General features: G+C 45.7%; 1 protein-coding gene across 2 annotated transcripts in view; it reads left to right on the top strand.

Annotated features, from left to right (window-relative positions):
- Positions 1-1816: 1816 nt before the first annotated feature.
- Positions 1817-19851, top strand: part of Dock11 (dedicator of cytokinesis 11) — a 185553-nt gene continuing 167518 nt past the window's right edge. The window contains exon 1 of one of the 2 annotated variants that reach the window (XM_027431983.2): positions 1817-2210. In XM_027431983.2, the coding sequence (XP_027287784.1) occupies positions 2109-2210 (102 nt within the window). In that variant the 5' untranslated portion in view covers positions 1817-2108. The remainder of the gene's footprint in view (positions 2211-19851) is intronic. The other variant, XM_027431984.2, reaches the window with a different exon arrangement.

Below are 19851 nucleotides of genomic sequence, written 5' to 3'. Positions count from 1 at the left end.
TTTCTTTTCTTTCTTTCTTTTTTTTTAAGCACTAGTGTTTTGCCTGAAGGTGTAATGTGTACCACATATGTGTTTGGTGCCCAAAGAGTTTAGAAGCACTGGATGTCCTAGAACTGGAATTAAGGGTGGTTGTGAGCCATGACATGGGTGCTGAGAATTGAGTCTATGTCCTCTGCAAGATCAACAAGTGCTCTCAATCTCTCAGGCATCTCTCCAGCCCCCGAGGGGACTAGCCTCTGTATGATCCGAGTCCCTGTGGACTGGGAAATGAACACATTTCTCCTATCAAGGTGGAAAACTTCCCCAGAAGTCCTCGCAGGCAGCTGTCATACACCCCATTGCTCCAAACAGAGCAGGAGTCCAGGATCCTGCTAGTAAAAGAGAGAGATTAGCATGGGCTAGTGTTCCACCAATTATGATTCATCTGTATCTAGAGTGCACCCTCTCCTTCTTAAACCCTAGGTCTCTCTGTCTTGTACCAGAAGCAGTGAATCTAGGCTCTCTTAGCAAGGAACAATGCTGGAGCATTGTGGAGGTCACCAACCAGGAGCCAGGCATACAGCCATTCGTCATTCATGAAACACATGGCATGAATTTGTGCTGATTCACCTGCAGACAACAGTTCCCACATCACACACACACACACACACACACACACACACACACACACACACACACACACACACACACACTATAACACACTGCACACACTATTTGTGAGAATTCCTGTCCTGGGTTTAATCAAGACCAATGTGATAGTGGCAGAATGCACTTGCTGCTTAGAGAATTGGTCGTTTCTGGGTTTGTGAAGTTCATTTTCATGCCCTTGTTTCTATAACAAAATCCTTCTGTAGGTGTGACTGTTCGCTCTTTGAAGTCTGGACAGTTCCATATGGGCACTGGGAAGAATCCTCTCGGATGGGCAGATTGGATCCCTGGTGATGGGTTAGTTTCAAACTTTTAAAGAATGAAATGGGCCCTTTCATTTCAGAGGTAAGTCTTGGAAGGGTCACTAGCTTTACAAGGTTCTTCTTGTTTGTGTCTTCTTAAGCATGCACACTTTATACCCAGTCAGAAGATGCTCTTTGGAAAAACAATTTCTTAAAAGCTGGAGAAACTAAGGTAAGGGTGAGATGGTTGCAGGACACATGCAAAAGCTGAAAACTGATAGGTCCTCCAAAGCCAAGACCATGGCCTTCCCGGCGCCAGGGCCACCCACTCCTGGTGGAGCGACTCCGGAACGACACAACCTGCCACAGGCTCTGGTACTCCCACCACCCAGCTCTCCCTGTCTGGGCAAGTCACACTTCGAGAAGCCTGTTCCCTCCTTGGAGTGGCCCTGTGAGGTGGATGCCTGGGCAAGGAAATGAAGTGGGTTGGGTGTGGGACCCAGACAAGTCTGTCCCACAACAAACCTGCTCTTCCTTCCTTTGACATAGGCGAGATCCAACCAGGCTGAGTACACAATAGGCAGAATGCAGCTCCATGTTTTTTCCCAGCCTCTAGCCGCCTGGGACCCAGGGGCTTGCTGGGTTGGGGCAAGTGAGACTTCTCCCACCCCCTCGCTGGTCCTGCAGTCTTTAGGGAGGCAGAGGAGCCTTGGGGCACGGCACACCCTAAACCTTGGAGACATTTCATCACCCACCTCTGACCCCCTCCCGCCCCATACACTAGAAAAAGAAGCAGCCTCATCTCGCCTCCCGGATGCGGCTGCACCAGCAACATCAGCTGCGGGCGGAGCCCGGGTGCTTGCCACTTCCCCCCTCTTCCCGCGTGACCCTCGCCCCCACCTCCAGCACTCCCTCCCCCTCCAGCAGACACACCCTCCTTCTTAGGTTGGTGGCTTCTCCGGCCGGGGCCCCGGAGGAGCCAAGGGAGCCGTGGCTGAAAAGCTTGAGAGAAAAGGAGGGAAAGAGGGAGGAGCGGCGCGCGGGAGGAGGAGGAGCCGCGGGAGCTGGGCGCGGGGCGGCGAGCTGAGATGTGGCCGGCCGGCCGGCGTGTAAACACAGGCAGCAGCAGCAGCAGCAGCACAGGCAGCAGCCGCGGCGGTGGCCGCCAGGGCCCGGTGCACTGAGCGCGCCCGCCGAGACCTGCCCGCCACCGCTGCCATGGCCGAAGTGCGCAAATTCACCAAGCGCCTGAGCAAGCCCGGCACAGCAGCGGAGCTCCGCCAGAGCGTGTCGGAGGCCGTGCGGGGATCCGTGGTGCTGGTGAGTGGCCGAGCGACGGGGAGTCCCGGCGGGGGACGCGCTCGTGCCGGGAGCGGCGCGGTGGCTTCCCGCGCGCGCGCTGGGGACGGCGGGCCGGATGGACGCCCGGGCGGCAGCCCCGTGCACTAAAAGCTCTTTCTCTCTATGTTCTAGTTAAGTTTTCGCTCAGGCGACTGGCTTCCCGGGGGTGGGAGTCCCGGGCTCCAAGGGACAGCGCTCTGGCTGTCCCAGCAGCAAGCTTCAGGCTGGAAGCTGGAGGGCAAAACGGGTCGTGCGGACAGCTGCGGATGGAGTGCGGGTTCCTACCTCGGGCGGGGGCGGCTGAGAGCTGCAGAGCGTACCTCCCACTCCCCCGGACCCCGCACAAAGAACTGGGGGCGAGGGCAGGAGGAGGTTGGATCCCCTTGGGAGGGCACCTGGGGCAGCCTAGGCGGAAGGATGCGATGAGCCTCTTGCACACACACTAGAGTGGAGATACACATCGAGCGCGCACACACACACACACACACACACACACACACACACACACACACACACACACACACACACACCACACACACACACACCCCCCCACACACACACAACCCCACCCAAAAAGCCCGGGGCGCCCGAGCTCTGGCGGGCGGTGTGGACAGAGGAAGCACAGCGACTTCCTCCTGCTACTGGGGGGAGGGAAGGCGGTGGTGGGTATTGAGGGGTACAGCCACTGAGGCCGAGGGAGGGGATTGGAAACAACGGGGTTCTGCGTCTTAGTAGGCTTTGGGTCGGTCGCCTCTGGGAGAGGTTGGCCCCTGAGACTTGCGAGCGCTTGGAGGCAAGCAGATGGGGGAAAGACGGGGTGTGCCTGTCTTAGGATGAAGAACCTAGAACCAGACGCCTACCGCAGAGGACTGGGGTTGTCTTGGCGGCGGGCAGGGCTGGGGGATGGGGATTGGAGAGCATTCTGACCCCCCTGGGAACCTTCCCAGCACACCCTCAGCCCTGTTCAGATTGTCTAAATCTGGAGGGAAGCCGTGGATGGTAAAGGACACTTGCTCCTTCGCTTTTAAAGACCCCCATTGCCAATTTTTTGGACTAGGGATCAAACCTTAAATAAACCGCGGGACTGGTTCATTAGCGTGCGTTTTGTTACTTTGTTTTGCGGGAGATTTGCTGGCTTTTGTCTCATTCCACTCCTATATTATTTTGTGTCATTTGCCGTGTTTAAATCTCACCATTTAAGAGAGGGCTTTTTTTTTTTTTTTGTTAGCACAACTTATCCTGGGAAGGGAACCTCGCAGCTTTCCCTTGTAATTTTTATGTTGATCTTGTAGAATCAGCAATAAAACCAACATTAAAGCGAGACAAGGGGCCTGATCCTAACAGTGGGGAAAGTTGACATTAGTGGGAGTTCTGGAGGAGGATCAAAGGTAAAATATGTACCTTTGAGATAAAAATCGCATTTCTAATAGCTGCAACTGTGCAGAGCCAAGTGACTTTAAAGAAATCTCTTTATCGTGGCTAGACCCTTGAAGTTTAATCCTGCTGTTTGGTGAAGCTAAACCCAGACCTTTAATGTTGTTTTAGTGGATTTGGCTTATTGTATATTTCACTCGGATTTTGGAGCAAGAACTTGTTGAGGTCAGATCAGACCTTCACTTGTCATCACAGCCAGTTAAGAGAGGACCACAAGCTGTGTGCAAGACATTTCTTTATACTGGGCTGTCTTCTTCGATGCTTGTTAGCAAGTGATCCATACAGCCTAGCACAAGGATGGCTCTTCTAAAATCATAAAGGAAGAAAACCTTCCCTGAGCACTGGTGCCTGGCCACCTACCATAGCATGTGAATGGAGAGGGAAGATAGACAGATGATATCAAGAGAATAAATGGGACACAAGCAACCTCTGCTGGGATTTGACCAGCATTTGACCAGCCTCCCACACCAGTAGAAAGTTGACATTCTTTTCCATGTTTTTGGCTTTAAAAAGAATTTCAGTTTTGAGACAGGGTCTCTGTAGGCCAGACTGGACTGTAACTCTGGCCTTGTGCTTGGTGGTAAGTCATCTTGCTTCAGCTTACTGACTACCAGGATTGAGGACATATGCCACCAATAATTTTGGTACAGCACAGGTGCAGTGGTTTCCTACCTGTTCATTCTTGACAAAGCTGGAGGAAAATATCTATAACAGAGAAAGACTCTTCTTGGAGCTACAGCCAGTGGCCAGAGTTTCATGGTCGGCAGACCTCACTTTTATGTCAAGGGATGTAGAGGAGTGCAGTCTATTCATTTCTCTTGTATGTGCTCTGTGTTAAGATTTGGGGGGTTGGGAGAGCAGTTTCCAGTCATCTAAACCGACATCGACTAAGCCCTCACTCTGTGCAAGGCACGCTGTTATATGCTATATAGTTATACAGGAATGAAGATGTCCTTTTCGTCATTTATCTTCATTGGTTCCATCCTAGGTTGTGTGTTCGTCTTTGTGTGTGTGTGTGTGTGTGTGTGTGTGTGTGTGTTACTAATAAGTCTTAGGGTTTTTCCTAGGGTCTTAATTAATGGTCTTTGTCAGATAGATGACTTTAAAATAGCCTGTGCACTTTCACGTATCCCTTCCCTTCTTTTTTTTTTTTTTAATTCATAGAACTGTTAACTGTTAACCAGAGTTAGGAAAGCCATGGGTTACTGGAGAGCAAAACAACCATGTTGCAGCTGCTGTCAACTTCTGTTCAGTTCTCATGTAAGCCCCAAGTGTTTACTGAGGGACAGCTGAGGCGGGATTTGCACTTGTTGCCATAAACCCAAGATAGTATTAGAGCTTCAGCATAAGTTGGGGTCATGATCACAGCAGGCCATGCTTCCCTCCCATGTAATTCTTGACAGAACTTGGAAGTCCTACCAAGCTGAACAAATATACACTATTTCCTGTTTGGTTTTTTTTTTTTTTTCTTTTTTTTTTTCCAGTTACACCCTGGTTGGCATGTCTATAACATCATTGACTTTTGTTCACTGTTTAAAAAATTAAGAATGCTTGGGCCTTGGCTATATATAGCAGGTCATTATTAGGACTTCCATGAATCTATTAACTATGAAATGAGACAGTCAGAGAAAGAGAGGCTGTTTCATGGCTGGGTGTTCCTGTGAGTTCAGCATCTTTATGAAGGTCAATTTTAAACCAGAGAAAGGGATAATTATTGAATTGCCATTGACCAAGATTTCTCAAGAGAGGTTTGGGGAGCGGCACGATAACCCAGCAGCGAGCACTGGGCTGATGAAGAATGTTCACACGTATGCATGTTTTAAGTGCACAGTTGTAACTGTCCTTTGGTTATACTCCATTCTTTGGTGCCTGAAGGGTACCAACGACATTTGAGAAACCTTCAGTGTCTCCTGGTGTTTAAATAGTGCTTACTATTTATGATCAGCAAAATGTTGTTAGATATTACCAGTCATAGCCCCCCTGGGCAAGGTAATTTGGGCAGCTCCTTTGGCTGGCATCAAGGGATTTCACATGAGAGTAGCTCTCCAGACTTGAGAAAGGCTGACAAGGGTCGACAGCTGTTGGCTCCTCCAGCCAGCCGCCACTTGCAACTACCTTTGAGCAGAATGCTTGTCATGCTTGCCTTCAGGCGAGCGCAGAAAAACTCAGCAGCTCCTCTGTTCCCTCTTCCCGGGCGGGCGGCGGCGGGGAGGGGGTGGTGGGGGGGGTGCATTTGGAAAGTACTTAATATAGGACAAACCCCACAGCTTCATCTGGAAAGAGGTGACAGCTTCCATTGTGGAATAAAGTCAGTTTTAAGTTGGGCTTTCCCCCTTAGATGCTGGGACAAACAAAACTCAGGACCCTGGAATAGGTGCTACTCTACCACCTGGCCATACTCCTAGCCCAGCTTGGGTGCGTTTGTTTGTTTTATCAAGACTTTAACACAAGATGTTCCCACCTCAGCCTCCTGAATGCTAGTGTTTTATATACCTGGCTTCAGTTTGGGCTTCTTGATCATGCCTTTACAGTTCAAAGACTTAGTTCAGCTCTTATTGAGCTGAGAGTGAGGAAGATTAGCTATAACCTTTGCACCTGAGCATAAAAATCCCTTTTAACCTTTATTTACTTTTATTTATTTATTTATTATTTTAATAATTTATTGAACTTTATTTTATGTGCATTGGTGTGAAGGTATCTGATCCCCTGGAACTGGACAGTTGTGAGCTGCCATGTGGGTGCTGGGAATTGAACTCAGGTCCTCTGGAAGAGCAGTCGGTGCTCCCAACCTCTGAGCCATCTCTCCAGCCCCCTATTTTTGTATTTTTGAGACAGGGTTTCTCAGTATTGCTTTGGAGGCTGTCCTGGAACTCAGTCTGGAGATCTACCTGCTTCTGCCTCCTGAGTGTTGAGATTAAAGACATGCACCACCAACACCCAGCTACACTTATTTTATATGCATTGGTGTTTTGCCATGGGTGTCGGTCCCCTGGTACTGGAATTACAGACAGTTGTGAGCCACTGTGTGGGTTCTGGGAATTGAACCCAGGTCCTCTGGAAGAGCAGTCAGTGCTCTTATTCCTTTTGGTAGCTTCTCTTGGTCAAAAGAAGTGGATTAGATTTAAGACGCACTCCTCTAAGTGTTCATAAGACCAACTTAGTTTGTTATTAAAACCAGAGAGGCCACCTCACTAAACCTTCACTGAAGCAACAAATAGAGTCTCCCCTCCTCTCTTTGTGCATGTGTGGATCCATGTGTATGTAGGTGTCCTCATCTGTGTGTACCCATGCAGAAATCAGAGAACATTGGTGCCCTGTTATAGCACTGGAACTAGCCATTCTTTGGCCAGACTGATTTATCCTCCGGGTGTCTGCACCCTGTTCCAACCCACTATGCCACAGCCACACCTGGCTTTTCAGTGTGCACTTGGGATCCAAACTCAGGCCTTACCTCATACTTGTGCAGCAAGCACTCTGGTACACTTAGCTATCTCCCCAGTTCTAGCCTTTGTTTCTAAGTTTCACATGGTCAGTCCATTCTCCAAGTTGTGTCTTTCCCTACATTGAGCACCAGCAATGTTTCCTTCAACTTTTATTGCTTTACCACTTAAAAATGAAAATTCATTAAAGAAAAATTAGAAAAGAAACTCATTGCTCAGAAGGAACTCTGTTAATAGTCTAATATATATCTATATCTATCTATCTATCTATCTATCTATCTATATATATATTGACTTTTATATATGAATATTTCAGCTTTTTTATTGTGTGGTTATGCTGAGCCATCTCGACAGCCCCTGAATAACTCTCCCCTTATCCATATCTTATTAACATTTGCTCATATCAGTCAACCTTCCCTTAAGCGTGTTTAATAAGATTGTCAACAATTCTATTCGGAGTTTTTCATAGGTAAATTATCCTTTATTGATTGGTTCTTCATAGTTTTTAGATTTAAAATTATTTGTGTGTGTGTGTGTGTGTTGTGAATGCACGTGCATGAGTATGCATACAGATATTTTCATCACTGTGCCTGTGTGGGGGTCAGAGGACAACTTTCAGGAGTTGGTTCTCTTCTGCTTCCTTAAGGCTGGGTGGGCCTCTTTTGTTTGTTTCTGCTGAGCTGTACACCCCAGGCTAACTGGCCCAGGGGCTTCTAGGCAATTCTGTTGTCTCAGCCTCCCATCTCTCAGTAGGGGGGCTGGAATGACAGGTGAGGGCCTGCACATCTCATCTGGCTTTTTATGTGTGTTCCAGGGATTGAACTCAGGTCATCATCAGGCTCCCTCTGCTAGCACTTCCACCTGCTGAGCTATCTCCCTGGCTCAGTAGTTTCTAGTTTTATACTGACATAAACATGAGCTATCTAGTGTCTTAGGTACCTTTAGATTTTGACTTCATTTCGGTTTTGGAGATAGTGTCTTTCTGTTTAGCCGAGGCTGGCTTGGAAGTTGTAATCCTTGTGCCCCAGCCTCCTGGGATTACAGGTCTGTGCTAATATGTCAGACACTTTTAAACGTAAGTGAGTGCCAATCAATTCCTAAATTGCCCTCATCACAGCTTCTTAGTAGCCACATGTGGCTGGTGGCTACCATAAAAGACAGTAGTGCTAAAATACAGCATTTCCACCAGTACGGTAGGCTAGCACTGGGCCAAATATCTTAGAGTATTTTCAAACTTGCTAGATTTTGCCCATAGATTAAATTTCTGGCTGCCAAATTGCCTGTTCAAAGCCCATATGCATTTTTTTAGGATTGAAAATTTCTCTTAGGGGTGGAGATGTAACTCAGTGTGCTAGGCCTTGAGTTCCATCTTTAGCACTATAAACAATTCCTGGTAAACAAAACAAAACAAACAAACAAAAACACTGTTAAATATTTGGCAGGAAATTGTACCAGTTTACTCCACTGGGAGAGTATGAACATACATACATACATACATACATACATATTTCTCTCCCATGTTGACACTGCTTAAGATTCTTCATCTCTGTAATCTGATAAACTATAGAGTACATTGATGTTATAATTCGATTACTGTTGAAACTGAATAGTCTTTCCTATGTTGATGGCCCATCCGTTTATCTTCTTTGAAGGACAGGGAACTTTGATGAAGACGTTTTTCCTTCACAGATCAGTTTGGCTAACTCAAGGGTGTGGCCACACATCCATGTTCTTTAAAGCCGCCCCCAGGTGATTCTGATGTGCACAGAAATGATGATTTACGCCACTTATCTCCTCAAGGCAAGAATGTCTGTTAGACACATCTCTGACAATGGAGCCTATGGATTCTCCTTAACCCCCTCTTCCTGTCAGGAGGCTGTGTTGGAAAACTTGAGCTGAGATTCACTCTGCTGAGTTCAATTCTGGCCTGCACCAAACCCTAGGGGTTGGAGCTGCATGGAATGTTTGCTTCCTCTTTCACATGACAACCCTTAAAACATGTGGAGACAACCACCACGTCATTTAAAATTGTACTCTTCACAAGGTCAGGGAGCTTTCATTTCGTTCCTTCATTTCACACATGACTTGGGTTCACGCTTCTTCACATCATGGTCATTCTGTTTGACTCTGGTCCAAGTGTTCAGTGTCCTACTGGATGGCAAAGACAGAGCCCCAGGACTAGAATGAGGCCTGGACCCAACTCTGGCTTCTGCTGCTACTTTATGAATGAAGACAGGTAACCTTGTCTGTGAAATGGGGACAGTCATAAATAATTCCCTTGTGGGGAGTCAAGAAGTAATGTATGAAAATGGTTGGTATATAGGTGTTTCATAGAGTTTTTAAATACAGGTCAAGGAGAGACAATTTTCCTGGTAAGTCGACCAATGCTCCTGTGGAAGACTACAGATTCAAGAACATTTGGGCAGCACCAATTGGTCTTAGTGTTTTGAAATAAAAAGGACACAAAGTTGAGTGGGTAGGGAAGGGAGTGTGGCTCTGGGAAGAGTTGGGGGAGGGGATGACCATAATCAAAGTACATTGCATGAAACACTCAAAGATCTGAAAAAAATAACCTAAGAAAAATTGAAAAATACATCAAGAGAAGGTTGGGGGAAAAATACCTGAGTATCTACCACAGAATGGTTCCTACACATTCTGGGCATGCGCACTTCACATAGTGCCTGGAATGCAGTAGGTACACAGTTTACATTTTGTGTGTAGCTGTGGGATACTCTTAAGTATTGAGAGAAGAGCCTGGAGGCAGGGAACTAGTGAAAATATATAGTCCAGGAGAGTGATAACAAAGGGTTTAACCAACAAAAGCCTTAGCTGGAGCTGCGAGAATGGAGATAAGATATATTTAGTGATAAAATGTGTAGCATTTGATGATTGTTGAAGGGGGAAGAGAAACAAAGGGGAGGAAGAGAGAGGCGGAGTCAGGCTCATGTTGAGGTTTTACAGCTTGGGTGAGCAGGAGGAAGGTGGCAGAGGAAGGGAAGAGAAAATGAGCAAGCTCTATTTGAAAAAATTGCAAGGGCAAAGCAGCCAGGTTTCGGTGAGAATGTTGTAGGGGGAGGCTGAGCATGTAGGGTTGTGTTTTGGCAGAAGCCTGGGGCTCTTGCGGGCAGAGAGGAAAGTGTTCCAAGTGGAATCAGGAAAGGGAGGAAGAACCAGGAAAGTTCCAGGGCTGCACTGACAGAGATGAGATTGTAGGCATGATTAGCTGGTGGAAGAGGCTTGCCCCTTTGGGGGTGATTAGGAAGTAGAAGGCAGGGTGGGGAAGAATAATCTGGAGTCTAGCCCTAGACTTCCCATTAGAATGATAGTACAAGTCCACACACACACACACACACACACACACACACACACACACACACACACAGAGAGAGAGAGAGAGAGAGAGAGACAGAGAGAGACAGAGAGAGAGACAGAGAGAGAGAGACAGAGAGAGACAGAGAGAGAGAGAGAGAGAGACAGAGAGAGAGAGAGAGAGAGAGAGAGAGAGAGAGAGAGAGAGAGAGATTTTGTTTTAGTAGTTGGCGTTAGCAGATCTTGGGAACAAGGAGCCAGCCAGATTCCTCTGGGTGCCCAGAGAGGCTAATGTAATTGTCTCTACCCTTAAGGGACTCCCGATCCAGACACGAAGATGGGATACACAGTAATAACTGATGTAGAGAGGATGGAAAACACAGAAGATGAGATGGTATTGCCTTCTATTTGCAGGTGGTTAATCCTACCCTCACCAACACTTGGTGATTTTTTTTTTTTTTACATTTGTTAAGACTTTAGTAGTCTCTTCTGGTCTTAACAAGGCCGAACAGGCCTTTACTAATGAACACTGTTAATCTCTGTGGCATTTCCTACGGAGTTCTCCTTCCCCATGCTTTATGGTTATGGTAAGGGTTAACAGTGGCATGTAATGGTGAGAAATTTGTAGTATACATGTATAGATCACCTTGGCATTCCCTTTTTTGACCTCTGTGGACTCCGAGCAGTGGTTGTTATCTCCCAAAATTCTACACATCAGGCTTTAAATTAATTAAACATCTTCAAAATTTTTATATCTCTCCCTTTCTCCCCCCCCCTCTGTGTGTACGTAAGTATGGCACAATGTGCCAGTGAAGGTCAGAGGCTATCCTGCAGGAGCTGTTTCTCTCCCTCTACCATGTGAGTCTCTGGGATGGAACTCGGGTCAGCAGGCTTTGTTTTGGTAATATGCTTTAACATGTTGAACTGTACCTTGCTAGACTACCCTTGCTTTTACAGAAACATTTAATTTTGAAATTGCTTTGAGAACTTCATACTTGAGAAGTGCAGTGACTTAACTCCTACCCCTTTCAGCCCTCCGACTCCTCCCATTTCCCCCCAAATTCATGACCTCTTTTTCTTTAATCATCACACACACACACACACACACACACACACACACACACACACACACACACACACACACACACACACCCTACTGAGTCCATTTAGTGTTACAACTTAGTACAAACGATTAATTCAGCTACCGGATTTTTTTCTCCTGAGATACAGAATCATCGACAAGATGTGTTGAAAAATGTATTCACAGTCTCTACATTTTATTTACTTCTGAAACCGGAAACCATGGGAGGGAGAGGGAGCACGAGCAGTTCCTCCTTTCTTATGGTTTTTGTTTTGCTTTATGATTTATAAACCATAAGGGTCCTTTTAGAATAACTTTTTCCTTGGGATTTAGAGCTCATAATTTCCTATAGATTTTGCCAGGAGGGCAGAAGAATTCCAGGCTAACATTGGTCTGCCATTTGTATCAGCCTGGAGCCAGATGCCTTTTTGATTCTTTGCACAGCCCCACCCCGGAGGCTTCCTGAGCAGAAACTGGAGTGGGGCAAAGGGACAGTCTCACTAAGCTGCTACTGCCTCTAAGTTCATGCTTGTGAGAGCAACGGCGAAGAGCCTGAGCTCTGGGAACATGCCACACAAGTTCAAACTTCAGCCCACATGCTTGTTGGCAGGCTGACATCAGGCCAATACACGTAGAACACATTAATCAGAACATATGATGTGCAGGCATGTTGTGCTGGGGAGATAGCTTGGTCAGTAAAATGCTTAGATGTGGACATGACCTTGATCCCCCAAACCCATGGGAGAAAAGCCAGGTGTGGTGGTGCACCCTTGTATCCCCAATTCTGAGGAGATAGAGGCAGGTGGCTCTCTGCCCTACTTAGTGAGCTCTAGGCTAGTGAGAGATAGATGGGAGGGATGAAGGGAGGGAGAGGGAGAAAAAGGAAGCAGAGAGACAGAGAGAATATGAATACGAACCTGAGAAACCACAACCCTGCTTGTTCTTTGGCTTCCATATGTGTGTGCACACATGTGCATGCTTACCTCCCTGTACACACCTGTGTACAAACACAGACACACACAGACACACACAGACACACACACACACACACACACACACAGAGAGAGAGAGAGAGAGAGAGAGAGAGAGAGAGAGAGAGAGAGAGAGCATGCCTTGTTGCTTCTTACATCGTTCCCAGGCTTTGTGTCCTTTCTTGTGTTGGGGATAGAATGGGCCTCACAGATGCTAAACATGGGTGCTACTGGTGAGCTACACCCATAGTCCCAATGTCCTATTCTATTCTGCTATGCAGGTTTTGTAATAGCAGGCTGGGTTCGCTAAGGGTGGTGTATCCAGCTTCCCGGTCAAGTCAGTCTGGAAAACACAGCAGTCATTCCAGCTACACGTGGTTTCTCTATTGTTCAAGCACAAGCTTGTACAATCACACCTAAATTTTGCTCTTAATGATTTCCTGTGATTCTTGGCTACTTTATTTTTTATTGCCTGTGGAGTTTATCATCCACAGGAAGTTTCCCCCGCTTTCTTGACAGCTTGTGTTGGACTATATATGTTTCAAGGTGGTGAAAAGTGCTAGAAGATGTTTAGATTCTTCGATTTCCTCACCATACTGTTTTCTCTGGCCTTATTTTACCAGGTGAGATGCAACTGGTAATATTTTGAAGTCCCTGGGCAGAATATCTTTATCTGAAGCATTTCAGTGCTTTGTGACAGAATCCAACAAGTTCATTTGTGTGGAATGTTTTAAATGATGGCAAGACCTCATGTTTCCATAGCCCCATTTTTAATAAAAATATTTATTTTATGCCTATGGGTATTTTGCCTACATGCATATGCATATCCCCTGGAACTGGTGTTACAGACAATTGTGAGTCGCCATGTGGGTGCTAGGACTTGAACTCAGGTCCCCCTAGAGAAGCAACCTGTGCTCTTAACTGCTGAGTCATTGCTCCAGCGCTGTTATAGCCCCAATTTTAAGAGGAGTTAAAAAGGCTGTTATGTCTGTGATGTCATATGGTTATGGGTCACTATTAAACACATACCATGTTGTCGTCCTATAAATGGAGAAACAGAGGCCTGGTTTCTAGTGAGCCAGGCCACAGGCCATCTGTCCTTTCCAAATGACTGGGCAGATAATGAACTCCAGGTGTCTCCACTCCTTAAGAGTAGCTATGTGAAGAGCACCAGTGGTGTGCCTACCAGATTCCACAGGCAAGCAGGAGAAAGAAACTTCCTGTGTGGCTTGGTGATGGCTTATGGGAAGCAATAGTTATTTCCAAACAAGCTTGGTTTCTTTAGTGGGAAAGAAGAAGTTAAAGGCAAGATTAGTTTTTTAAAATTTTGTGAACTGCTTACAGTTCGCTCGTCTTCATTTCTTTACTATTTGAATAAATATACAGAAAAAGAACACTCTAGAACTTTAGCCCTGCAAAGGTACTTGGGATCGTTTTTTATGGAACTACTTTTAGGTTACCACCATCCAAAAACAACACTATATATATTTCTTTCCATAACTTTTATATTAGTAGTTTAGTTTTTTCACTTGACAAATGGCCAGCTTGATGCCTTATAAGGTCTGTTGCCATAGTGTTCCTGAGTACTCCAGTGCCCCAAATGGCTACCTAGAGACCTGAAGGAATGCCACCTTCGAAGGCTACCTTACTGTCAAGAAATGGCAGACGTCCAAGGAGACTTGGCATCAACTGTTGCATAAACTGAACCCGATCGTTCTTTAAGATCTCACAGGGGCCAGTGGCTCTCATTTGTGTCCGGCAAAGTGTTTATGACATGCTCTATTACTCCGGAAGCAAAGAATGCTCTCCTTTCAAACTTGCCCCCAGAAGACTTGTTGTCACTTCTAGTGACTGACCTGACTGCTCACAGAGGAAACTGGCCTCGGTCTGTCCCTTCCAAATAGTCTGTCAGAATTCTCACTAGTAGCGCCAAAGTGTCGCCAAAGTGAATTTGATAAGGCTTCTTGCTCAGTTTTCTAACAGCACACGAGCTTTCTCCTTGCTTCTCACCCTCCTTCCTTTTGCTACTTAGAGCCCAGCCCTGCTCCAGTATTAGGAGTGGCCAGAGTGTCTCACATTCAGTTTTCAGGTCCTTGGTTTCAAGTTGTATAAACTGCTGGTTGTACCCTTTATGTTTGTGTGTGTTTATTTATTTGCTTATGTATTTTATTCATCCATTCACATACTTTGAGACAGGGTCTCATGTAGCCAAGGCTGACCTCCAACTTAAAAAGAAAATCTCATTGCCAGGTGTGGTGGCACATGCTTTTAATCCCAGTACTCGTGAGGCACAGACAGGCAGATCTCTGGAAGTTCAAGGCCAGCCTTGTATATGCATAGTGAGTCCATGATAGCCAGGACTAAACAATGAGAGCTTGTCTCAAAAACAAAACAAAAATGTGTGTGTGTGTGTGTGTGTGTGTGTGTGTGTGTGAGAGAGAGAGAGAAGAGAGAGAGAGAGAGAGAGAGAGAGAGAGAGAGAGAGAGAGAGCATGCGAGTGTGTGCATACACATTCCACAATGCTCATAGAACAACCTCCTTCTATCATGCATGTCTCAGGGATTGAACTTAGATCATGAGGCTTGCAGCAATTGTTTTAACTCCAGGCCATCTGGCTGACCCTAGTCTCAAACTTGTAAGTAAATGACCTTGAATTTCTAATCCATTGGTTCAGCCTCCCAAGTGCTGAGATTACAGGTGTACATTATCACAATCAGCTTGATTTTATTATTTATTTATTTTGCTGATACTAATGATTGAACCTAGGATTCAGGATATTCTAGGCAAGTCCTCTCCCTCTGGGCTATAACCCCAGCCCAATCTTTACTTTTAATTTTAGGCAGGATCTTGATAAGTTACCCAGGCTGGCCTTGAACTCATTCTTTTTTAAGCACTTTTTTATTTAAAAATTTTCTTTTCATTTTATATACCAACCACAGTTCCTCCTCCTTCCCCTCCTCCTGCTCTCCCACCCACCTCCTCCCCAGCCCCCCATCCACTCCTCAGAAAGGGTAAGGCATCCCAGGGGAGTCAACAAAGCCTGTCACATTCAGCTGAGGCAGGAACAAGCCCCTTCCCCCAGAACTCATTCTTTAGTCCAGGCACATCTTGAACTAGCTAGCTGTCTTTCTGCTTTTAGCCTTCTGAACAGTTGGGGTTACAGATCTGTACTGCCAGACCCAGCATCTAGCCTGTCTTTAAAACTAACTTCTAGTTATTGGGTTCTGCTGTTATTTTTTGTCTAGGTTGAGTTGTTATGACTGTGTGTGTTGCTAGATATGGAACCAACAGACTCATACATTGAGCAGGAAATCTATTCTGTGCCAAATTTCCAGCTCCTGTGTCCCTAACACGACCCCTTTTCGCAACCATATCTGAGCCCCTACTTGGTTTCCTGGCAGGCTAACAGTTCCTTTACAAGTGACTTGTCATACTGCTAGGTCTCCTGAGCAGGGGTGCTGTGCCTTTACTGTGAGTCTAACAACTGCTCAGCTCAAGCTCGGTCCTTAAGCTCTGTACAGTGCAATTGAACAGTGCACTGAGGGAGGGGCTACTTAGCAAACTCAGGGGAAGCTGAGTACCCAGGTAAGGCGGCCCAGCAGATGGGCCTTACTGAGAATTGGACCAGGGGACACATGTATCAGTTTCCCATTCCTGCTTTAGTATGTCACAAAGTTAGTGTCTTCAAAGTACAGACTTTTATTTATTTATTTATTTATTTGTTTGCTTGTTTGTTTGTTTGTTTGTTTTTCTGAGACAGGGTTTCCCTGTATAACCACTCTGGGGCTGTGTTATAACTCACTCTGTAGACCAGACTTGCCTCCACCTCACAGAGATCCTCCTGTTTCTGCCTCCCGAGTGCTGGGATTGAAGGCGTGCGCCATCACTACCCAGCTTATTTATTTTGTTAAAAATAAATTTTTTCATGTAATATTCTGATTGAGATTCTCTTTCCCTAACTCCTCCCAGATCCTTGATACTTTTCCATTCACCCAAATTCACATCCTTTCTTTCTCTCATTAGAAAACAAACATAATAATAATAAATACATAAAAACAAAGAAGAATAGGACATTACAAACAGGAAAAAAAAAGAGCCAAAGCACACAGGAAACACATACAGACGCAGATACATACACATTCACATACACAGAAAGTTAAAAAAAAAAAACTAAAACTAGAAGCCATACTATGTAAGCAAAAGACCTATAAGGCAGAAAAGAAAATCCCCAGACAAAGTATTACGAGACAAAAATCCTCCAAAAATACCATTGAGTTCATTTTGTATTAGGCATCTATTGCGGGCATGAGGCCTGCCTGTAAGCATAGTTTGTCTACCCAGTGAGACTGTTGGAGAAAACAGTCCTTTGTGAGTGGCTGTCAATTGGAGACAGCTTCTGAGTTAGGGATGCGGACTTGTGTTCACTCCCCCTCTCAGGGCTGGCTTCGCACCTGGCTTACACCTGTGCAGGCCCTGTGCGTGCTGCCACAGTCTCTGTGGGTTCATAGTTGTGTCAGTTGTGTTGTGTTTAGGAGGGAGTCCTTCATTCCTTGGTGTCCTCCATCCCCCCTCTGGCTGAGCCCTGAGGGGAGGGGTTCGTTGGAGACATCCCAATTAGGATGGAGTGTCCCAAGTGACTTCCCAGTGTCTGGCTGTGGGTCTCTCTATTTGTTCCTGCTCTTCTTACTGTTTCACTTCAGGAGAAGTTTCTGTGCTGATGACTGAGCATGGCACTGGTCTATGTGTATAGCAGAATATCACTAAGAGTCATTTTTATCACCACATTCGTTTTATTGCTACATTCCTTTAGCACAGTGCTTCTCACCCTTCCTAATGCTGGGACCCTTTAATACAGTTCCTCATGTTGTGTTGATCTCCCCAACCATAAAATTATTTTGTTGCTACTTCATGACTGTAATGCCGCTACTGTTATGAATCACATTATAAATCATATTATAAATATCTGATAGGCAGAATGTCTGATATGTTGAGAACCAGTGTTTTAGCAGGAGTCATATTTGGTTTTCCCCTGGATTGATGACCTAGCTACTCTTAGGAAGAACACAGATTTTTTTTTTAAAATATATTTCTGGAGGCCACAAGTCTGACACAGGTTTCACTGGGATGAAACCCAAGTTTGGCAAATCTGCCTGGTCTTCTTCAGGAACTGTAGAGGAGAGTCCGGTATGTTGCCTTCTTTTCCAGTTTCCAGAGAATTCCTGCATTCTTGGGCACACAATCTCTGTCTCCATCTTCAACACAGCAATGTTGGTCATGCTCCAAATTATAGCCCTTGCCTCTGCTTCTATTGTCCTATTCTCTTCTCAGCCTCTGATTAGCCGGCCTCCCTCTTTCATTTGCAAGCGCCCTTGCTTTGTTTTTATAGTACTGGTGATTGCAAACAAGGCCTTGCACATGCGGACAACTGCTCTAACACTATGCTACACTCCCAGCCACATAGAAGGACCTTTGTGTTGTCTCTGGTCCCACCTGGATAACCCAGTGTAGCCCTTCCCATCTCACAATCCTTAACTGAATCACATCCGGCTTCCTTGGAAGTGTAAAGGCAATGTTCCCTGGTTTGAGGGACTGAGAGGTAGCCATGTTGGGGGAGCCATTATTGTGCTTAAACTCCATGAAGTGTTGCTACAGGTTGATGACTCGGTGGCCTCCTGATGGGTTGGGGAGGTCAGGTAGGTGCCTGACTTTATGTTGGAAGAGGAAACAGGAAACAAATCTGATAGACTAGCTCACAGTGAGCTAGGTGCAGATGCCTTCCCAGCATCCTAGTGAAGGAGCATGATCCCTTTTGAGAATTTTTGCTGAAATAAGGCAACACAGGTTTGTCATCTGCGATTTCCATTTGCCTATTTTCTGAAATTCTTCATAATTAATTCTTTTCCCCACTAGTCTGGAGTTCTTATAGAGGGCACTGCTTTCAGACTTGAGGTGTTTCAGGATACAAGTTGGCCAGACACATGCAGGCACTTAGCCAGTTGAGGCCTATGGAATTTTCCACCCTCAGCTAAGGAAAAGAGGAAAGCAGTAGGGGTATGAAGGTGTGGGTGGGTGGGGTGGGGGGAGGGGGTTAAGATGTGTGTGCAAGAGACATGTTTAAAAGAGAAAGGGATGGTTTCACATCACAGACAGTAACTGGCTGACAGGTCCCAAGCTGCCTCTCATATGTCCTTTGTAAGAGATACTTCACCTAGGCTGAAGGTCATGTTAGACCTTCAGGTCCCCTTTCACATTAGTTAGAGAAGGCAGAGAAAAAGGCTGGGAAATCTCTGAGTTCCTTCTTGACTTCAGGGTGATTTTTAACTGGGAGATAAATCGAAACTTCCTCTCTCCACAAAATGCTGTCCCTGCCATTTCAGAGAGCTGCACCATGAAAGATTCCCGGCTGCTTTTTTCTCAGCCTCCTCATGCTGGCTGGCCAGTATAATATCCATGATGGTCTGATGGTACAGAGCCTTGCAGCCCCGAAGAAGCACTCGATCATAGACGTGGGCTGTGTTTGCTATTTTTACAGCAGTTCCAACTGGCTACAGTGGTATTTCTCCCTGGCTCAACCTCTCCTTTTACAGGTCCTTGGGTAACTGATCTGACTGTGCATTGAAAAGCTTTATGAAAAGGTCCAGGAAAATCAGAGATTTTGTTTCAAAATCTGGAGCAACAGAATGTCCAGAAACTCTCTTCACTTTCTTCTATTCCATGTTCCTTTCTTGAGCTCTTCCATGGGAAAACAATTCCTATTCTTTTTTCTAAGCTAACGTAAGATAAATCTTGAGATATTTTCAGTAGGGTTGTACTAACTGGTCTACTGTTATATAAGAGTAATCTACTCATTTTTAAATGTGCAGGTGCATTAGGATAGTCCTATTTGGGACTTCTTTAGAAAGACTTCTAAGGTGCTGTTTATTTTAGCCAACGTTTGGGTTCTTTTCCTTCATATTGGCCTTTAATTTTTGGTCCATTTTCCTGGTGCACTGCTCTCTGTTGTCTGCTTGCCTTCCACTGAGCTCCATGGCTTACAGGTAGTGTACACTGTCTCAAAGAATTTCGGGAAAGACTTGATGCCTTAGATGCCCGGAACCTCTTGGCCTGTGGTAGATAGCAGAAGGAAGTCAAAAGCAATGTACTGTTGGGGAGTGTGCTAACCAAAGAAAAAGGTACCTTGGGATATGGTAGACAGCTGCATTGGCTGATGGTCAATACAGATACTTCCATTCACTTGATGCTAGAGTCCCAAGGGACTGTTTCTTTAAGTGTGCAGAAGTAGAGGTTCTGTTTCCTCTGGCTTCTTTATATGGATTAAGTCTATTTAGAGCAAAGTTGTGGACGTGAGAGAAGGCAAAAGGATGTAAGCTGAGAGAAATAAATG

This window comes from Cricetulus griseus, chromosome X (assembly GCF_003668045.3).
Source record: "Cricetulus griseus strain 17A/GY chromosome X, alternate assembly CriGri-PICRH-1.0, whole genome shotgun sequence".
NCBI lineage: Eukaryota > Metazoa > Chordata > Mammalia > Rodentia > Cricetidae > Cricetulus > Cricetulus griseus.
This window is presented reverse-complemented; position numbering and strand designations above follow the sequence as displayed.